Below are 19,399 nucleotides of genomic sequence, written 5' to 3'. Positions count from 1 at the left end.
TACTGGACAGGGGACGCTCCTCTCTCCCTGTGTCCACCTCTCAGATAGGCAGCCCTCAGTGCTGGATACCAGCCGATGACAGTGACCTAAGATGTGTCACTGAGACGAGTGCAATGCGGTGACATCCACCCGCCTACCCCCCCACCTCCCTGTCTGCCAGGCCAGGGTTACAGTGTATCCTAACTTCTGCCAGTTCTGCTGGTCTAGTGGCTATGGAGCTGTGAACCTAGAGTACTAGATCTACCTCTTGTCCCTGGAAATTGTGTTAATGTTCCAGGAGTTCAGTTGGTTTGTTGATTTCATGCTTGGATTGACTTAATACATTTAGGATAACCTTTTGAAAGCAGTCCTAACAAAGACAGTCCAGGTTTTCAGTTCTAGTTCTGCTACAGCAGTCCCTCTTGGCACTCAGGATGCGGTAAGACGGGGCTTAATTTGTAGATCAGGGGGTGCCGGAACAAAGTGATAGAGGGGAGACCTGGGGTGCTCTGAAGGAACCGGAATGCAAAAGAAAAAGGACACCTTAATAATAAAGCATTGCAGGCGTTATTAAGGCTTTTGTGTAGTGGCATAGAGCAGTAGAGTAGAAGTGCTTGCAGAAGTTGCACACATGGGGGATTTTATTTGTAGCCTAGGGTCCCAAAAAAATGTGGCCTTTTAAAAACGCATTTCATGCAATTCTACGTAATTTTAAATGACTGAATATTTTTTAATACCACACAAATGATCGAAATGACAGGCTACTTTCACACTGACAAACTGAGACGACCTTGTCTTGAATCCACCAATAGTCTAGGCCTAGGTGTGCGGAGAGACATATATTGCACAATATGAGGAGATTATAGCCCTAAAAAAGCTTTCCAGTTTCACTGACTCATCCAATGATGCGGAGCTCACTCACCGGTGATGGCCGATGCGCTCTCTTGTTTTACTTTGTTAAACAATGCTGTTCGCAATATGCCTATTTGGAAGTTTATCAAATATTTTGGTAGCCTACAGACAGATTAGTCTTCTCTTTTCAGCATGAGCCATTTGCTTTCCAAACTGTATACGATTGTATATGAAATATTGTGAAAGGCCTATTTTGTCTGCATGCTTTTCACTAACAGATTTGCCACGCGGTCCCGACTGTAGGCTATGCCTTGTGATTGGGCTACGCACAATCCACAGCTAGGTATTTAAAAAATAAATGTGTCTGTCATTTTACCCCTTTTTTCTCCCCAATTTCGTGATATCCATTTGCGATCCAATTACGATCTTGTCTCATCGCTGCAACTCCCCAACGGGCTTGGGAGAGGAGAAGGTCGTGTCATGCATCCTCAGAAACGTGACCAGCCAAGCCGCGCTTCTTAACACCCGCTTGCCTAACCCTGAAGCCAGCCGCACCAGAGTCCCGGAGGAAAACACCCTTCAGCTGACGAGGTCAGTTTGTAGGCACCCAGCCTGCCACAAGAAGTCGCTAGAGTGCGATGAGACAAGTAAAGCCCCCCCCGGCCAAACCCTCCCCTTACGACGCTGGGCCAAATGTGGTCCACCCTATGGGACTCCCGGTCACTGCTGTTCGAACCCCAGGCTGTAGTGACGCTGTAACAATGCGATGCTGTGCCTTAGACCTCTGCACCACTCGGGAACCTGCGTTGTTTTTAATAAGCTATATTGATCCTCTGTGGCTAAATTATACTCCTGGTGTAGTATTCCGAATTATAGCATTTTAGTGAATCTCACTGTAGATATTTATTGTACTTTTTATCCCCTTTTTTTACCCCCTGCGATGCAGTGCCTAAGAACGCTGCGCCACTCGGGAGGCCCGAAACTCACTGGTTCGGTGTGCTTCTCTCTCTCTCAACACAGCAATGGCCATGCGTTGGTCTCTAGGCTACAATGTTGCGTTAACCATAAACTCGTTTTCACAGTACATTTTTTAGGGGGCAGGATAATTTTTTTTTTTTTTACCTTTATTTAACTAGGCAAGTCAGTTAAGAACAAATTCTTATTTTCAATAATGGCCTAGGAACAGTGGGTTAACTGCCTGTTCAGGAGCAGAACGACAGATTTGTACCTTGTCAGCTCGGGGGTTTGAACTTGCAACCTTCCGGTTACTAGTCCAACGCTCTAACCACTAGGCTACCCTGCCGCCCCAAAATTAACACTGATCGCTTTTATTGGAATTTTTACATCGCAAACAGGATCCGGCTCAAATGAAGCACGGGGTGTGACTGAGATAGAGAATGTGTATAACTGGACATGGAGGAGATGGCATCATGGCGTGGCCGGTGGGTGTCCATATGAAGGACAAGCTCAGCTGACATTAACCCCATCAGAACAGAGTTGTAGATCTCTGGGCAGTAGTCATGATACAGAGTGCCTGGTTCCCTTGACCGCTTGGGAACCATGTCCCCCTCACTGCCCCCCTGTCACTCCTAAAGGCAGACGAGAACAGAGATGACCCCCCCTCCCCAAACCTCACCCCCCTCCGCCCAGTATCAGAGACCCCAAGGCCGATCCCCAATGCCACCGGCTAGCCAGTCTCTCCAGATCAGTTTCACTCTGCACTGGGCAGAAGGCTAGGATATGGACCAAGACACTCTCTCTCTGTCTATCTGTCAGTCTGTCTGTCCATCCAGTCTGGGGTTGTATTGAGGTTTTGCTGTGTCTTGTTGAGTAGCCACCATAATGGGGTGACAAGGCACCGCTGCTCGGTGGTTTGTGTTCAGAGGTTTTGTGACATTTCCTTAAGAAAGAGAGCGATATGTAACAGAGATGACTGATTTCAAGCAGGAGTAGAATGTTTGGTGAGTTCACCTTAAATGCCAAACCAATGACCGTGTTAGTTGGAGATTTTTTTTGTCCTCCCCTTTCTAAGCCTGTGAGCCTCAGCCCAGGTCCGAAGCTCCATGTATAGCCAAGTATCTGCTGTCCAGGAACCAGCGGCGTGGAGAGAGATGAGTAGTGATGAGTCCTGTCAGTGAGTGGCTCTGTAACAAGCAGCTTCTCCCTACAGTCCCTGTACTGTCAGAGTGTATAAGGCCTGACGTCCCAGCCTGCCTGCCTCACCGTAGTACTACTAGTGGTGGTGAGGCTCTGTCCTTGGCCGTACTCCACTCTGTCTTCAGGTAATCACTGTTCTCTGATCCCACCCTGCTCCTGGTGGAATGAGATCACTGCTGGCTTATGGGGGTTTTGCCCATGATGATGTGGCCTGGGCCCTGGAGGAAGCCAGCCAGGCAGGCAGGCAAGGATCCTGGCTATGGTGATTAGGATCCTGGATAATTACAGAGAAAAGCCAGGAGGCTAGAGGCCCACTGAAGGTTAGCCGTCTGAATCACAAAGGACAGACTGACGGACACGGGGGTCTTGACTGTGGTACGGACTGGGGCGCTCTTCCAACTTCCACTGTCCGCTCCTTTACCCAGCAGCGCCTCAGAAACACGTCCTGGTGTCCTCCCCTGCTGTCGCTGAGTATCCCTTGTTCGCTCTCTTCCCAAGAGCTCTGTATTAAGGACTGTTACATCATCTCTCCTATACACATCCACATACACACACTGTATAATCAACTTGAACATCTTATCCGACATACATTTATGCCTGACACTTGTATGGTACATTAGCGGTATATTTCTTGTCAACCATAACGCATACATAATCATAACCCTATAGTCGTTCTTAATGAGTAAGCTTTTACCAGTACTCTGTTTATATTTTCCCTAATATACGCAAAGATATGCTGATGTCATGGACTATAATGCAGTCTGCACTGATGGATGGTAGCTTTTTGTGAGAATGAAGCAAGGTTCTTTGTCGCCACGAACTCAAAGCGTCAAATCCCCACAGACGTGTGTGTGTTCATTTCCATACGTATGTCTCTCAGCCACTCAGAGTGACTGGAGCCAATCTCCAGCAATAACACTTTTACTGCACTGCACATTTCACGCTTCATTTGGCTCTGCTGGGCCGTTTGAAGGACTTTATGGCCATTGGACATTAGAGAGAAAGAAACATCAAAACATGGAAACCTCAATGCCACATCTGAATGCTTGCAATAGCAGTCACTCTCCTTAAATTGGCCCAAGGAATCAGTTGTGTGTGTATATCTATGAGAAGGACTTATTTTAAGTGGTCTCAAGCGCCCTTTTAAGATTGAGATGGAATAGAAACTAAGAATGGAAACCAAGATGCACAATAAAGCCAATATGAGTAATTGCACATTTACCAGATGGATAAGAACATTAGACTAGAGAGACATGTCCCCCCCTCTCAAAATGTACACAAGTCGTAAAGGAGGCCGGCTATGAACAGTTTGTGCCCAGGCTGACCAGTAGATAGATATGGTTTGAATGGGAGCATGGGGGCTGTGGGGACTCACAGGTGGCCAACAATGTGCCACCCTGCTGCCCCACTGGTGGCCAAGCATAGCAATCGCTCTCCCCTTAGGGCACCAACGCTTTCTGCTGTGTGTGTGTGTGTGTTAAACATGTGTGACATGTTTGTGTGAGTGACTGTGTGTGTGTGTGTGTGACGAGCGTCTGCCACCAGATTGATGTGAGTGGCTGTGAGACCTTGCTCTTTTCAGACGTGCTCTGCGGTGGCAGCTGGAGTGTGGCATTGGCGGGGCCCCACGCTGACTGGGCGCTTCCAGCCTCCTAGCACCAAGCGTGAGACTGACGGCCCCTGACACCTGCCATTTGGACCCTTTTCTGGGTGAAAAATGTCATAATTTTCCGACAGGACCAGGGCCGGTATCTGATCATCAATCCTCCGGCCAAAGTCCCCCGGGTCAGGCTTTGCAGCTGACTGAACAATGGGGCAAAGCTGTTTGAGGTGTGTGTGTGTGTGTGTGTGTGAAGAGGCAGAATACATCCATTCACACAGATGCATCACTCTCACTGAAAACCCTAAAATACGCTCTAAGGAGAGCAATCGATTTCCCTTTTTTTAATCACTCCTCAACCTCATCAGTTCAATGAAGTTGAGTTTAATTATAATCAGTCTATTCAACCCAGGATAGGTGGCTGTATGGCCTTTCTGTTCCTGGATCAGCTGATTGGAACCATGTGGCAGGGCAGTCAAATAATTGGATGTAGAGGTTGGACAAAGCCTTGAGATTATTATTATTTGAGGGATTGCACTGATGGTATTTTTTTAAAAATTTTATTTCACCTTTATTTAACCAGGTAGGCTAGTTGAGAACAAGTTCTCATTTGCAACTGCGACCTGGCCAAGATAAAGCATAGCAGTGTGAACAGACAACACAGAGTTACACATGGAGTAAGCAATTAACAAGTCAATAACACAGTAGAAAAAAAATGGGCAGTCTATATACAATGTGTGCAAAAGGCATGAGGAGGTAGGCGAATAATACAATTTTGCAGATTAACACTGGGGTGATAAATGATCAGATGGTCATGTACAGGTAGAGATATTGGTGTGCAAAAGAGCAGAAAGGTAAATAAATAAAAAAACAGTATAAAAACAGTATGGGGATGAGGTAGGTGAAAATGGGTGGGCTATTTACCAATAGACTATGTACAGCTGCAGCGATCGGTTAGCTGCTCGGATAGCTGATGTTTGAAGTTGGTGAGGGAGATAAAAGTCTCCAACTTCAGCGATTTTTGCAGTTCATTCCAGTCACAGGCAGCAGAGTACTGGAACGAAAGGCGGCCAAATGAGGTGTTGGCTTTAGGGATGATCAGTGAGATACACCTGCTGGAGCGTGTGCTACGGATGGGTGTTGCCATCGTGACCAGTGAACTGAGATAAGGCGGAGCTTTACCTAGCATGGACTTGTAGATGACCTGGAGCCAGTGGGTCTGGCGACGAATATGTAGCGAGGGCCAGCCGACTAGAGCATACAAGTCGCAGTGGTGGGTGGTATAAGGTGCTTTGGTGACAAAACGGATGGCACTATGATAGACTGCATCCAGTTTGCTGAGTAGAGTGTTGGAAGCCATTTTGTAGATGACATCGCCGAAATCGAGGATCGGTAGGATAGTCAGTTTTACTAGGGTAAGCTTGGCGGCGTGAGTGAAGGAGGCTTTGTTGCGGAATAGAAAGCCGACTCTTGATTTGATTTTCGATTGGAGATGTTTGATGTGAGTCTGGAAGGAGAGTTTGCAGTCTAGCCAGACACCTAGGTACTTATAGATGTCCACATATTCAAGGTCGGAACCATCCAGGGTGGTGATGCTAGTCGGGCATGCGGGTGCAGGCAGCGATCGGTTGAAAAGCATGCATTTGGTTTTACTCGCGTTTAAGAGCAGTTGGAGGCCTCGGAAGGAGTGCTGTATGGCATTGAAGCTCGTTTGGAGGTTAGATAGCACAGTGTCCAATGACGGGCCGAAAGTATATAGAATGGTGTCGTCTGCGTAGAGGTGGATCAGGGAATCGCCCGCAGCAAGAGCAACATCATTGATATATACAGAGAAAAGAGTCGGCCCGAGAATTGAACCCTGTGGCACCCCCATAGAGACTGCCAGAGGACCGGACAGCATGCCCTCCGATTTGACACACTGAACTCTGTCTGCAAAGTAATTGGTGAACCAGGCAAGGCAGTCATCCGAGAAACCGAGGCTATTGAGTCTGCCGATAAGAATATGGTGATTGACAGAGTCGAAAGCCTTGGCGAGGTCGATGAAGACGGCTGCACAGTACTGTCTTTTATCGATGGCGGTTATGATATCGTTTAGTACCTTGAGCGTGGCTGAGGTGCACCCGTGACCGGCTCGGAAACCAGATTGCACAGCGGAGAAGGTACGGTGGGATTCGAGATGGTCAGTGACCTGTTTGTTGACTTGGCTTTCAAGACCTTAGATAGGCAGGGCAGGATGGATATAGGTCTATAGCAGTTTGGGTCCAGGGTGTCTCCCCTTTGAAGAGGGGGATGACTGCGGCAGCTTTCAATCCTTGGGGATCTCAGACGATATGAAAGAGAGGTTGAACAGGCTGGTAATAGGGGTTGCGACAATGGCGGCAGATAGTTTCAGAAATAGAGGGTCCAGATTGTCAAGCCCAGCTGATTTGTACGGGTCTAGGTTTTGCAGCTCTTTCAGAACATCTGCTATCTGGATTTGGGTAAAGGAGAACCTGGAGAGGCTTGGGCGAGGAGCTGCGGGGGGCGGAGCTGTTGGCCGAGGTTGGAGTAGCCAGGCGGAAGGCATGGCCAGCCGTTGAGAAGTGCTTATTGAAGCTTTCGATAATCGTGGATTTATCGGTGGAGACCGTGTTACCTAGCCTCAGTGCAGTGGGCAGCTGGGAGGAGGTACTCTTGTTCTCCATGGACTTCACAGTGTCCCAGAACTTTTTGGAGTTGGAGCTACAGGATGCAAACTTCTGCCTGAAGAAGCTGGCCTTAGCTTTCCTGACTGACTGCGTGTATTGGTTCCTGACTTCCCTGAACAGTTGCATATCACGGGGCTATTCGATGCTATTGCAGTCCGCCACAGGATGTTTTTGTGCTGGTCGAGGGCAGTCAGGTCTGGAGTGAACCAAGGGCTGTATCTGTTCTTGGTTCTGCATTTTTTGAACGGAGTATGCTTATCTAAAATGGTGAGGAAGTTACTTTTAAAGAATGACCAGGCATCCTCAACTGACGGGATGAGGTCAATGTCCTTCCAGGATACCCGGGCCAGGTCGATTAGAAAGGCCTGCTCACAGAAGTGTTTTAGGGAGCGTTTGACAGTGATGAGGGGTGGTCGTTTGACTGCGGCTCCGTGGCGGATACAGGCAATGAGGCAGTGATCGCTGAGATCCTGGTTGAAGACAGCGGAGGTGTATTTGGAGGGCCAGTTGGTCAGGATGACGTCTATGAGGGTGCCCTTGTTTACAGAGTTAGGGTTGTACCTGGTGGGTTCCTTGATGATTTGAGTGAGATTGAGGGCATCTAGCTTACATTGTAGGACTGCCGGGGTGTTAAGCATATGCCAGTTTAGGTCACCTAACAGAACAAACTCTGAAGCTAGATGGGGGGCGATCAATTCACAAATGGTGTCCAGGGCACAGCTGGGAGCTGAGGGTGGCCGGTAGCAGGCGGCAACAGTGAGAGACTTATTTCTGGAGAGGGTAATTTTCAAAATTAGTAGTTCGAACTGTTTGGGTATGGACCTGGAAAGTATGACATTACTTTGCAGGCTATCTCTGCAGTAGACTGCAACTCCGCCCCCTTTGGTAGTTCTATCTTGACGGAAGATGTTATAGTTGGGTATGGAAATCTCTGAATTTTTGGTGGCCTTCCTGAGCCAGGATTCAGACACGGCAAGGACATCAGGGTTAGCAGAGTGTGCTAAAGCAGTGAGTAAAACAAACTTAGGGAGGAGGCTTCTGATGTTGACATGCATAAAACCAAGGCTTTTTCGATCACAGAAGTCAACAAATGAGGGTACCTGGGGACATGCAGGGCCTGGGTTTACCTCCACATCACCCGCGGAACAGAGAATGAGTAGTATGAGGGTGCGGCTAAAGGCTATCAGAACTGGTCGCCTAGAGCGTTGGGGGCAGAGGATAAGAGGAGCAGGTTTCTGGGCATGGTAGAATATATTCAGGGCATAATGCAGACAGGGGTATGGTGGGGTGCGGGTACAGCGGAGGTAAGCCCAGGCACTGGGTGATGATGAGACAGGTTGTATCTCTGGACATGCTGGTTGTAATGGGTGAGGTCACCGCATGTGTGGGAGGTGGGACAAAGGAGGTAACAGGGGTATGCAGAGTGGGTCTAGGGGCTCCATTGTGAACTAAAACAATTATAACTAACCTGAACAACAGTATACAAGGCATATTGACATCTGAGAGAGGCATACAGTAATCACAGGTGTTGAATTTGGAAAGCTAGCTAAAAACAGTAGGCGAGGCTAATCCGCTAGCACAACAAACAGCAGGTAAAATGGCGTTGACTAGGCAACGGGGCCGACAGGTAAGACAAACAAGCAGAAAGGAGTACCGTGATTAATGGACAGTCCAGCGTGCGTCAGCTATGTAGCCAAGAGATCAGTGTCCAGGGGGCAGCGGTGGATGGGCAGGGGGGCTGGCGAGTGTTATCCAGGTTTTTTTTTTATTTATTTTTATTTTATTTTATTTTTTTGTTTTTTTTAACTAACAATGACTAACTAGCTTGTAGCTAGTTAGCTGGTTAGCGTCTGGAGGTTCTTGAGTGTGTCATAAAAATAAAAATAAGAGTAAAAATAATAGCGATTCCGTATCACATTGGGTGAGGCAGGTTTCCGGAAGGTATAAACAAATTAAAAATCAAAAAGAGATAGAAAGTAAATGGGGTCAGAGAGTGATTGGGACGCGGTGGTACAGACGGTTAGCAGGCCTGTGCTAACAAGCTAACAGTTCGTAGGCCCGAGCTAGACAAGGTAGCAGTTAGCGGACCGGAGCTTGACAAGCTAGCCGTTAGCAGGCCGAATTAGCAAGCAGGGAGATAGCGAGGGCTAGAGAGTTAACCTTTGGGGGACGTCGCGATGGGGTGAGTCTGTTTATTTATTCCTCTTCATGCGGTGAGCTGGAGATACAGCGATTCAGAAAACTCGCGGGCCTTGGCCAGCAGATGGATCTTTGGCGATGTCGCAGCGGAAAAGCCTGTTGAAACCCCCTCGGACGATTATGTCGGCGGACCAGTCGTGATGGATCGGCGGGGCTCCGTGTCGGCAGTAGAGGGTCAGTAGAGGGTCCAGGCCAATTGGCAAATTAGGTATTTTTGGACCTCTTCGGGTAGTCGGGAGATGGGCTTAGCTCCAGGCTAGCTCCAGGCTAACTGGTGCTTGCTCTGGGACAGAGACGTTAGCCAGGAGTAGCCACTCGGATTGCAGCTAGCTATTTACGATGATCCGGTATAAAGCTTCAGAGCTTGCGGTAGGAATCCGGAGATGTGGTAGAGAAAAAGCAGTCTGATATGCTTTGGGTAGATGTCGCGCTGGTGTCCTAGTTAGCGTTGAAGACCGCTAGCAGTGGCTAGCTAGTAGCTAGTTAGCGGCTAGCTTCTGATGAGGGTTCCGATTCTAAAGCATAGAAAAAGCAGATCCGTACCACATTGGGTGATGCGGGTTGCAGGAGAGTATATTCAGCCTGTGGTTGGGAAGTGAGATTAAAATATGTACGAAATATATACGGAAAAAAAGAGGAAAAAAAACTATATTTACACTATACAGGACGGGACAAGACAAAACACACGTCCGACTGCTACGCCATCTTGGATCCACAGATGGTATTTTGAATTTAGTGATCGCTGATTGGTGATGTCACAGAGGATTATTCCAATAATATCAGAGAGAGAAAAAAGTGTTCTGCATATAAGGTCCTAAAGTGGGACAATAGACCCAGTTGGTATTAGATAGAACGTCGCAACCCTGCCCACGTGTGGGGAAAACAACCTGTGGTTACCTAGGTTACCCCGTTTTGCTCAAAGCAAAAACGTAAACTTTTTCAAATGCAATTTTCTTGTCGTCTGCTTGTTTTGGTCAATTATAAAACTACATTTAAGAAAAGTACAACATGTCTAAAGATAATTGTTCAAAATTGCCTGCATTATCACAATTTAGAAAAACATAATATTGTAGGGCAGCGTTTCCCAAACTCAGTCCTGGGGTTGATTATTTGAATCAGCTGTGTAGTGCTAGGGCAAAAACCAAAATATGCACGCACCCCTTGGGGTCCCTAGGACCGATGGGAAACACTGTTGGAGGGCTTCCCTCGTGCCTTTTTTCACGACTGCTAGCAGCCACTTGAGAGTGCTAGCTAGCTACCGATCAGAACATTTTTAAGCTAGCCAAGACCAACAACACCATTAAACGGACTATACAGCTGCAAGTAGTGAGTGGAGTTACAGACTATACTAAACAAGTTGAATGTCTTACCTGTGATTTAGATGTTTTCCACACACACAGCTACGTGTAGCCTACTTGGACACCGCGTCCTCACATTTCCCACTCACACACACCGAATAGCAGGCTCTATTTCCCTACGTGGGAGCATTGTGAACTGTAGGTCAGGATGTTTGACCTGGCTACATGTACATTGTATAACAAAACAGCTTTTTGACATGTTTTGTTATTTCTGTATATCAAAAAAAGCAGATGTACAGTTGTGGGGTTTAATGGAGAGACACATTCCGTTCAATGAGTTGTGGGGTTTAATGGAGACACATTCCGTTCAATGAGTTGTGGGGTTTAATGGAGAGACACATTCAGTTCAATGAGTTGTGGGGTTTAATGGAGACACATTCAGTTCAATGAGTTGTGGGGTTTAATGGAGACACATTCCGTTCAATGAGTTGTGGGGTTTAATGGAGACACATTCCGTTCAATGAGTTGTGGGGTTTAATGGAGAGACACATTCAGTTCAATGAGTTGTGGGGTTTAATGGAGACACATTCAGTTCAATGAGTTGTGGGGTTTAATGGAGACACATTCAGTTCAATGAGTTGTGGGGTTTAATGGAGACACATTCAGTTCAATGAGTTATGGGGTTTAATGGAGAGACATGTTTTGTTCAATGAGTTGTGGGGTTTTAATTGGAGAAAGATTAGTCATTTTTATCTTGTTCATAACGCACTCTTTTCTAAGTGCAACCCCATCTTAAACTTTGGTGCCTACTAGAATCAACGGCCAAAAGCAGACCGAGTCTAATTTTGTTTGGGGATTTGCTGCTTCCTGTCTCTGTTTCACAGTGTTCTGTATCATGTCACCAAGGGGATGATATTGTCCTCGCTCCTCGCTAACAGACCTGATGATCTGATGCTGAATTTTAATTAGGGAGTGGTTTGAGCGAGGGGTCCAGGGGGGGTGAGGTATCAAAGCTTGTATCCGTCTCCCCCAATGTCTGTCATGACTGGCCGTCAGGGGCAGTGGCATGGAGGGGGTGTGAGAAAGGGAGAGGGCTACAGTAAGACTGGGGTTCGGAGGGAGCTTGGCTGTGACTTTGCCCCAGGACAGGAACCAGGGACAATGGTCTGAGTAAGTGAGTGACAACCCTGAAGGGCCACCAAGTCATCCTTTTCACTTAGAGGCATCCGTTGACTTTGTGCTTGTGTGTGTGTTAGTGTCCACTTAGGCCAGAGCGCAGGGCACAGACAACCTTCTGCTGGCTGCCACGGCGATACCCTCGCCATGACGATGGTCTGGGTACCGTGGAGACAAGGGGTCTAGGCTGTATCTATGACAGGGCTGCTACCAGCTGCCCCAGCAGCACTGCTAATTAATTCAGACATGATAGGGGCTAGCCTCTCTCCTGTGTCTCTCTTCCTCCCCTTTCCTCTGTCTATCCCATCCCTTTCTTATATGACTGTAGAGGTATTTTGGGGGGCACTTTCCCCTGGGACAGACACTAACTGTACAGACTCTCTTTCAACTGACCCAGAGCATTCTACTGTGTCACATATCACTTAATGAGGAAGAGAGTGTGTGTGTTTATTTTATCTGTGGTTGCTGCCTTACTGACGTACAGGGAGACCCATGGCCTTGTCAGTGGATGATGTCCTTCCTCAGCTCAGTGCTGCCTGTATTTGTCAGATATCATTAGGCCTTGTTCTAAGAGACTAGTGCTGGCCTGCTATCAAACTATCAGCACTGAAAGACTACTCTTCCCCATCACTGGTCACCAGCCTTCTCTCTGGAACCTGCTCTAGTGTGTCTGTGCATGTGCAAGAGAGTACACAAACTTGTGTGTGTGTTGGTCAGAGGTGTCGGACCAGATGGGCCTGTTTCTGAGGAGTTGCCTCCAGGCTCTGGAGTGGCGAGAGAGAGACTCAAATCAAGCTTCATTTATACAGCACATTTCAGACATGGAATGCAACGCAATGTGCTTCACAGGAAAAAATGAATACAACAATAAAAGCTGAAATATTCACTAAACAACAAACCATAAGATAAAAACAAAAGAATGACACATATTGAACAGCTAAAAAGCACCCAAAGGAAAAGCAAAGCTAAAACTATATGTTTTAAGATCTCTTAAATATGTCCACTGTTTTGCCCTCCCTCAGGTTCTCTGGCAGGCTATTCCAGAAGCTGGGGTCATAGTAACTAAAGGCTGCCTCTCCATGCCTCTTGGTCCTGGACTTTCGGATATTTAAAAGACCAGTGACCTGAGAGTACCTTGGGTACATAACTGAAAAGCAAGCAAGAAAGAGAGAGAGAGAGCCAGACGGGAGAGCAGAACGACCATCTTGTTGCTTCACTCTCATCAGCATGTGCGTTTGTCTTGTTGCCAAGCTTATCCTATATCCATACAGGACATGAGCTTATATCTGTCTGTGGCCTGCCATTGGTCCCTGCGTCATGCAAACTCTTTACAATATATGGTCCTCTGCCTGTCTATCTCAATCACAGTGTTTATTGTATCTCTGTTTTTTTTGTCTCTTGTCTGTTCTTGTCACTATGACTGTTTGTCTCTGCTTCTCTGTGTGAGAGTGGTGTGTGTTTGGGTGTGTGCCCTGTGCTGTGACCTCCTAATCCGTCTGACTGTCTTATTAATGACCAGCTTGCCGACTCCATCTTCTCTGACCCTGCTGAAGGTCATGTGCCAGCGCTCGTTAGCGCTGTCACTACGAAGACATGTCAGCTGTCAGCAGAAGCGGGAGTGGGGGGTTCTAATGCAGAGACGGCTAGAGTAGTCAAATGGGGGAGGGAGAAAGATGGGAAGAGAGAGGGGACAAGTTCATTTAACATGTAATTCTTGTCAGACTTCTGTCGGCTGTTGCTAAACAGGATGGTACTAATTGGCAAGGTTGTCGTGGCAAAGGCCCCCATTCTAGGGTCTTTTGATGTGGCTGTAGTGTGAAGGGGATCTTAAAAGAGGTTTGGTTGTACCAACAGTGGGTGTAAGAGGGGCAGGCGGTGACCTCTCATCACAAAGGTCAGCTAGATATGAACACTGAGGAGAGATACTCCCCATCTGATCTGTCTATCCAAGAGGAAAGAGAGAAGGGTATACCCTGAAGATGGAGGATGGATCAGTTGCATGACTTTATAATAACACCTCTAACCAGACATGCAGGATAATATGGCAATTGTGAGATGATACAAAATGCATCATACGGGATGATTTCTGTATTTTGAAAGTTACATATCTTGAAAACTTGATTGCTAACAAGCAAAACATTTTGGGACTTTGTCAACAACTGACTAATGAAACAAATACCCATAGATCGTTTTTGGGTGGAGTTTTCCTTTAATGTCTTCAATTCCCCCACCATTTCTCAGTCATTATCCTACAATAGATGTGTAGTAGTGGCAGCAGCAGCAAAAAAAGAAACGTCCCCTTTTCAGCTCCCTGTCTTTCAAAGATAATTCGTAAAAATCCAAATAACTTCACAGATCTTCATTGTATAGGGTTTAAACCATAAACAATTCATGAACATGCTCCTGTGGAACGGTCGTTAAGACACTAACATCTTACAGACGGTAGGCAATTAAGGTCAAAGTTATGAAAATTTAGGACACTGAAGAGGCCTTTCTACTGACTCTGAAAAACACCAAAAGAAAGATGCCCAGGGTCCCTGCTCATCTGTGTGAATGTGCCTTAGGCATGCTGCAAGGAGGCATGAGGACTGCAGATGTGGACAGGGCAATAAATTGCAATGTCCGTACTGTGAGATGCCTAAGACAGCACTACAGGGAGACAGGACAGACAGCTGATCATCCTCGCAGTGGCAGACCATGTGTAACAACACCTGCAAAGGATCGGTACATCCGAACCACACCTGCGGGACAGGTCAGGATGGCAACAACAAATGCCTCAGTTACACCAGGAATGCACAATCCCTCAATCAGTGCTCAGACTGTCCACAATAGGCTGAGAGAGGCTGGACTGAAGGCTTGTAGGCCTGTTATGTCCTCACCAGACATCACCGGCAACAATGTCACCTATGGGTACAAACCCACCGTCGCTGGACCAGACAGAACTGGCAAAAAGTGCTCTTCACTGACTAGTCACAGTTTTGTCTCACCAGGGGTGATGGTCGGATTTGCGTTTATCGCCGAAGGAATGAGTGTTACACCGAGGCCTGTACTCTGGAGCAGGATCGATTTGGAGGTGGAGGGTCCGTCATGGTCTGGGGCGGTGTGTCACAGCATCATCGGACTGAGCTTGTTGTCATTGCATGCTGTCTCAATGCTGTGTGTTACAGGGAAGACATCCTCCTCCCTCATGTGGTTCCCTTCCTGCAGGCTCATCCTGACATGACCCAGCATGACAATGCCACCACGCACAGAATGAGCAGTATGGCAGGTTTTCTGCAAGACAGGAATACCAGTGTTCTGCCATGGTTAGCGAAGACCCCGGATCTCAATTCCATTGAGCACGTCTGGGACCTGTTGGATCGGAGGGTGAGGGCTAGGGCCTTTCCCCCCAGAAATGTCCGGGAACTTGCAGGTGCCTTGGTGGAAGAATGGGGTAACATCTCACAGCGAGAACTGGCAAATCTGGTGCAGTCCATGAGTTGTTGAGTCTTGTTATGTTCATACAAATATTTACACATGTCATGTTTGCTGAAAATAAACGCAGTTGACCGTGAGAGGACGTTTCTTTTTTGTGTAGTAGTAGTAGTAGCAATATAGTCGTCCTCATTTAACGTGTTGTTCTATCGTCCTCATTTAACATGTTGAAAATAATGAACATTGAAATGTTACTGTGGCTACAGTAGGTTTGACTCTTGATTTAGAGGCCTTCAAACATGGACCTGGGGCTGCTTTCCCCATCCGGACCTGATATGCATAAATAAAAAATGTCAGTATAGAGACCCGTTCCGAACGGACCAGAAGACAATTAGACCCGTTCCTGGTCAGACCCGGTCCAATCCGAGTGAGGGAAGCAGCAGAGGAGTAAATGTTTAAGCGACCTTATTAACCGGAGCTGATAAAGAGCGAGGGAGAGATGGTCGAGAGAGTTGACGGTCTAGCAGGGGCCGTGCAGTGTGTGTAGGCTACTGTGAGTGTGAGTGAGTTAGTGACACGAGAACAGGGAGGAGGGAAGGAGAGACGGCAACCGACCAAGCCAACTCACGCTACAGCAGACTAATACACTATATATACAAAAGTATGTGGACACCCTTTTAAATTAGTGGATTTGGCTGTTTTAGCCACACCTGTTGCTGACAGGTGTATAAAATCGAGCACACATCCATGTAATCTCCATAGACAAACATTGACAGTAGAATGGCCTTTTTGAAGAGCTCAGTGACTTTCAAAGTGGCACCGTCATAGGATGCCACCTTTCCAACAAGTTAGTTTGTCAAATTGTGGCCCTAATAGTGCTGTATTGTGAAGTGGAAATGTCTTGGCGCAACAACGGCTCAGCAGCGAAATTGTAATCCACACAAACTCTCAGAACTGGACTGCTGAGTGCTGTAGCACGTAAAAACAGTCTGTCCTCGGTTGCAACACTCACTGCCGAGTTACAAACTGCCCCTGAAAGCAATGTCGGCACAATAACTATTTGTCGGAAGCTTCATGAAAAGGGTTTCCATGGCCAAGCAGCCGCACACAAGCCTAAGATCACCATGCGCAATGCCAAGCGTCAGCTCGAGTGGTGTAAAGCTCTCTACCATTGTACTCTGTGGAGTAGTGTAAACGCTCTCTCTGGAGTGATGAATCACGCTTTACCATCTGGCAGTCCGACGGACAAATCTGGGTTCGGCGGATGCCAGGAGAACTCTACCTGCGCCAATGCATAGTGCCAACTGTAAAGTTTGGTAGAGGAGGAATAATGGTCTGGGGCTGTTTTTTCATGTTTCGGGCAAGGCCCCTTATTTCTAGTGAAGGGAAATCTTAACTCTACAGCATAGAATAACATTCTCATTGATTCCAACTTTGTGGCAACAGTTTGGGGAAGGCTTTTCCTGTTTCTGCATGACAATGCCCCCGAGTACAAAGCGAGGTCCATACAGAAATGGTTTGTCGAGATCGGTGTGGAAGAACTTCACTGGCATGCACAGAACCCTGACCTCAACCCCATCAAACACCTTTGGGATGAATTGGAACTTTGACTGCGGGCCAGGACTAATCGCCCAACATCAGTGTCTGACCTCACTAATGCTCTTGTTGCTGAATGAAAGCCAGTCGCACCAATGTTCCAACATCTAGTGGAAAGCCTTCCCAAAAGAGTAGATGCTGTTATAGCAACAAAGGGGGGGACCAACTCCACATCAATGCCCATGATTTTGGAATGAGATGTTCGACGAGCAGGTGTCCACATACTTTTGGTCATAAAGTGTAGTTGCCATAGCTAGGTTATTTATCATCCAATACGATTACGTGGTAGCTGTCTTGACTGCATCAAACCAGGAGAAGCTAGTTAAACTAGCTAGGCTAATTGAGGCTACATGCGCTTTCTCGTCCTACACAGTTACACGCAACAATTCCATCCAGAATATAAAGTAGCATCCTACCTGTAGGCTTTTGGTCTTTGTAGCCTATCATTCTCCTTTATAACTTTTAATTCCACCTTCCATTGTTTCTCCTAACTTTTGTCCCACACGAAGGCTCTATGCCTGTATCCTTTTGCCACTTTGATGACTAACGATTGGCCAACAACAAGCTACACGCGCCACTTTCGTGAAAAGCAAAGAGCAGCAGCATGAAATATACAATTTCTCTCTCTCCATCTACTGCAGGAGTCGTGATCGGATCTGTATGGGTCCTTCCGGACAAGTCAGTTAAAGTTACACATACCCAAGACCCGTGACAATCATATCAGATCCGACCCAGACCTGTGACATTATATAGAATTCTGGATCCGGAACCTCTCGGATCAGGTCTCGGGTTTTCGGGTACGGGTGATGATGTTAATATTATTGCTCGATATTTCCACATTTTAATTATTTTTATTATGACTGGTGTTTATGGGCCAAACATTTCTGAAGTGCTAAGCCTATTCTGTCCCAAGTTCCCAATAAGGATTTCATTCTGTATTTTATTATTTATCTTCTGCTGTTGAAGCAAACGGTAGCAGTACACTTACAAGTCCTCTAGATGGCAGTAGTGTCACACTACAACTGGATTCTCTGTACACACACACACACACACACAAACTAAGCTTGGAGGTTGAGTCCATTAGTTAAGGATTCATTCTGTCCTTTAGCTCTGCATCACCCTACATTGTCTTATGTCTGCTGGGGCTCCACCTTTTGGCTTTTACCCTCACCTCAGGTATATTTCTGGAACTAATGGCCATATTTTAAAAGTAACAAGCAACACAATGGTAAAACTGTTAAGGTATTTGGATGTGCTTGAGTGCTTTACGACCAATTAGTCATAGAATTGAAAATAATAGATAATGCCGTTTTGAATGTATGTATGTATGCATGGTAGACTTCTATAGTTGAGAACATGTCAGAGGCATATTCATGTAGATAAACGAGCAGAAGCATTCGCCCTGGCCTCTAACCTTATTTGCTTGATGAAAAGGTCTGTGATCACCGGAGTTGGAAGAGAACGTTAGAGATAATTACCATGGTGAAAGGTTAGATTTATTGAGTCGGTGTCTACGACAGAGGGCCTCGAACAGAGAAAGGAGAGCTTGTTACTGAATGAATGAATTGATTTGTAGGTAATGGTGCATTTGACACTAGCCATCTAAGTGGTGCTGAGAATGAGAATACATCAGTGGAAGGAGGGGCTCTGCGAGTGATGTGATGGTTATGACAGTACATTGACTCTTTCTTATGAACCTTAATCCTATTATTTTTGTACATCTTTATTAGGGCTATTTGTTTTTCCTCCATCTTCCCCATTCGCTTACTTTTTTCATTATTTTTTCACCTAAAAGCTTCCCTAAAAGCTATGTGGATCAGTCTCGCAAACCTGAGCTTATGACGTCCTTGATAGTCAAAGAAAAAGGAGTGTTTGCATGAAAGGCAGGAAGGAACAGCAGGGCCTTATGGACTTAAGAATCAAGTATTGATGCTTTGTGAGAAGATGATATTTTAGTAGAAAGAAGAGGCTGGAGGAAAATGGCACTTGGAGGGGGGGGATATAAGAATATAGATGCACACTCATGTACTGAAACTTTTGAGAAGAGAGTAACAATACGAGTGGGCTTTGGTATGAGTGTGAGTAGTTCTGCCACTGGTTGACTGCTACTGTGTGATCCTGGCTGCTCCTGTAGACTTTGTCATTGTGCTAACGCTAGTTAGCATTGGGTCCAGTAAATACCTTCACCTTCCTTCAAACTGCACGCAGAGACATACAAATAGTATCCATGACTTCATCCGACTGGGTAAGCAGAACAAAGAACTGAATTGCCAAATTGTTGAACTATTCCTTTAACCACGTGTTCTCTCTGTCTCAGCATCACCAGCGAGGCAGGGGCATCCATCTACAGTGTGAGCCCAGCGGCAGTGAAGGAAATGCCTGATCTGGACCCGAACCTGAGGAGTGCAGGTGAGATACACCTCAGTCAATGGGCATGTCAT

The 19,399-nt window shown here is 46.6% G+C and overlaps 1 protein-coding gene across 9 annotated transcripts in view; it reads left to right on the top strand.

The window, feature by feature from the left end:
• The window catches only part of srbd1 (S1 RNA binding domain 1), a 132,734-nt gene that overhangs the window by 62,022 nt on the left and 51,313 nt on the right, over window positions 1-19,399 (top strand). For all 9 annotated transcript variants that reach the window (XM_029685327.2, XM_029685325.2, XM_065002553.1 and 6 more), the window contains one exon: window positions 19,276-19,367. In XM_029685327.2, coding sequence (XP_029541187.2) covers window positions 19,276-19,367 — 92 coding nt within the window. The remainder of the gene's footprint in view (window positions 1-19,275; window positions 19,368-19,399) is intronic.

Source organism: Oncorhynchus nerka, linkage group LG16 (assembly GCF_034236695.1).
Source record: "Oncorhynchus nerka isolate Pitt River linkage group LG16, Oner_Uvic_2.0, whole genome shotgun sequence".
Classification (NCBI taxonomy): Eukaryota; Metazoa; Chordata; class Actinopteri; order Salmoniformes; family Salmonidae; genus Oncorhynchus; species Oncorhynchus nerka.
The sequence above is the reverse complement of the archived record's forward strand: the minus strand, read 5'-3'. Positions and strand labels throughout refer to the sequence as shown.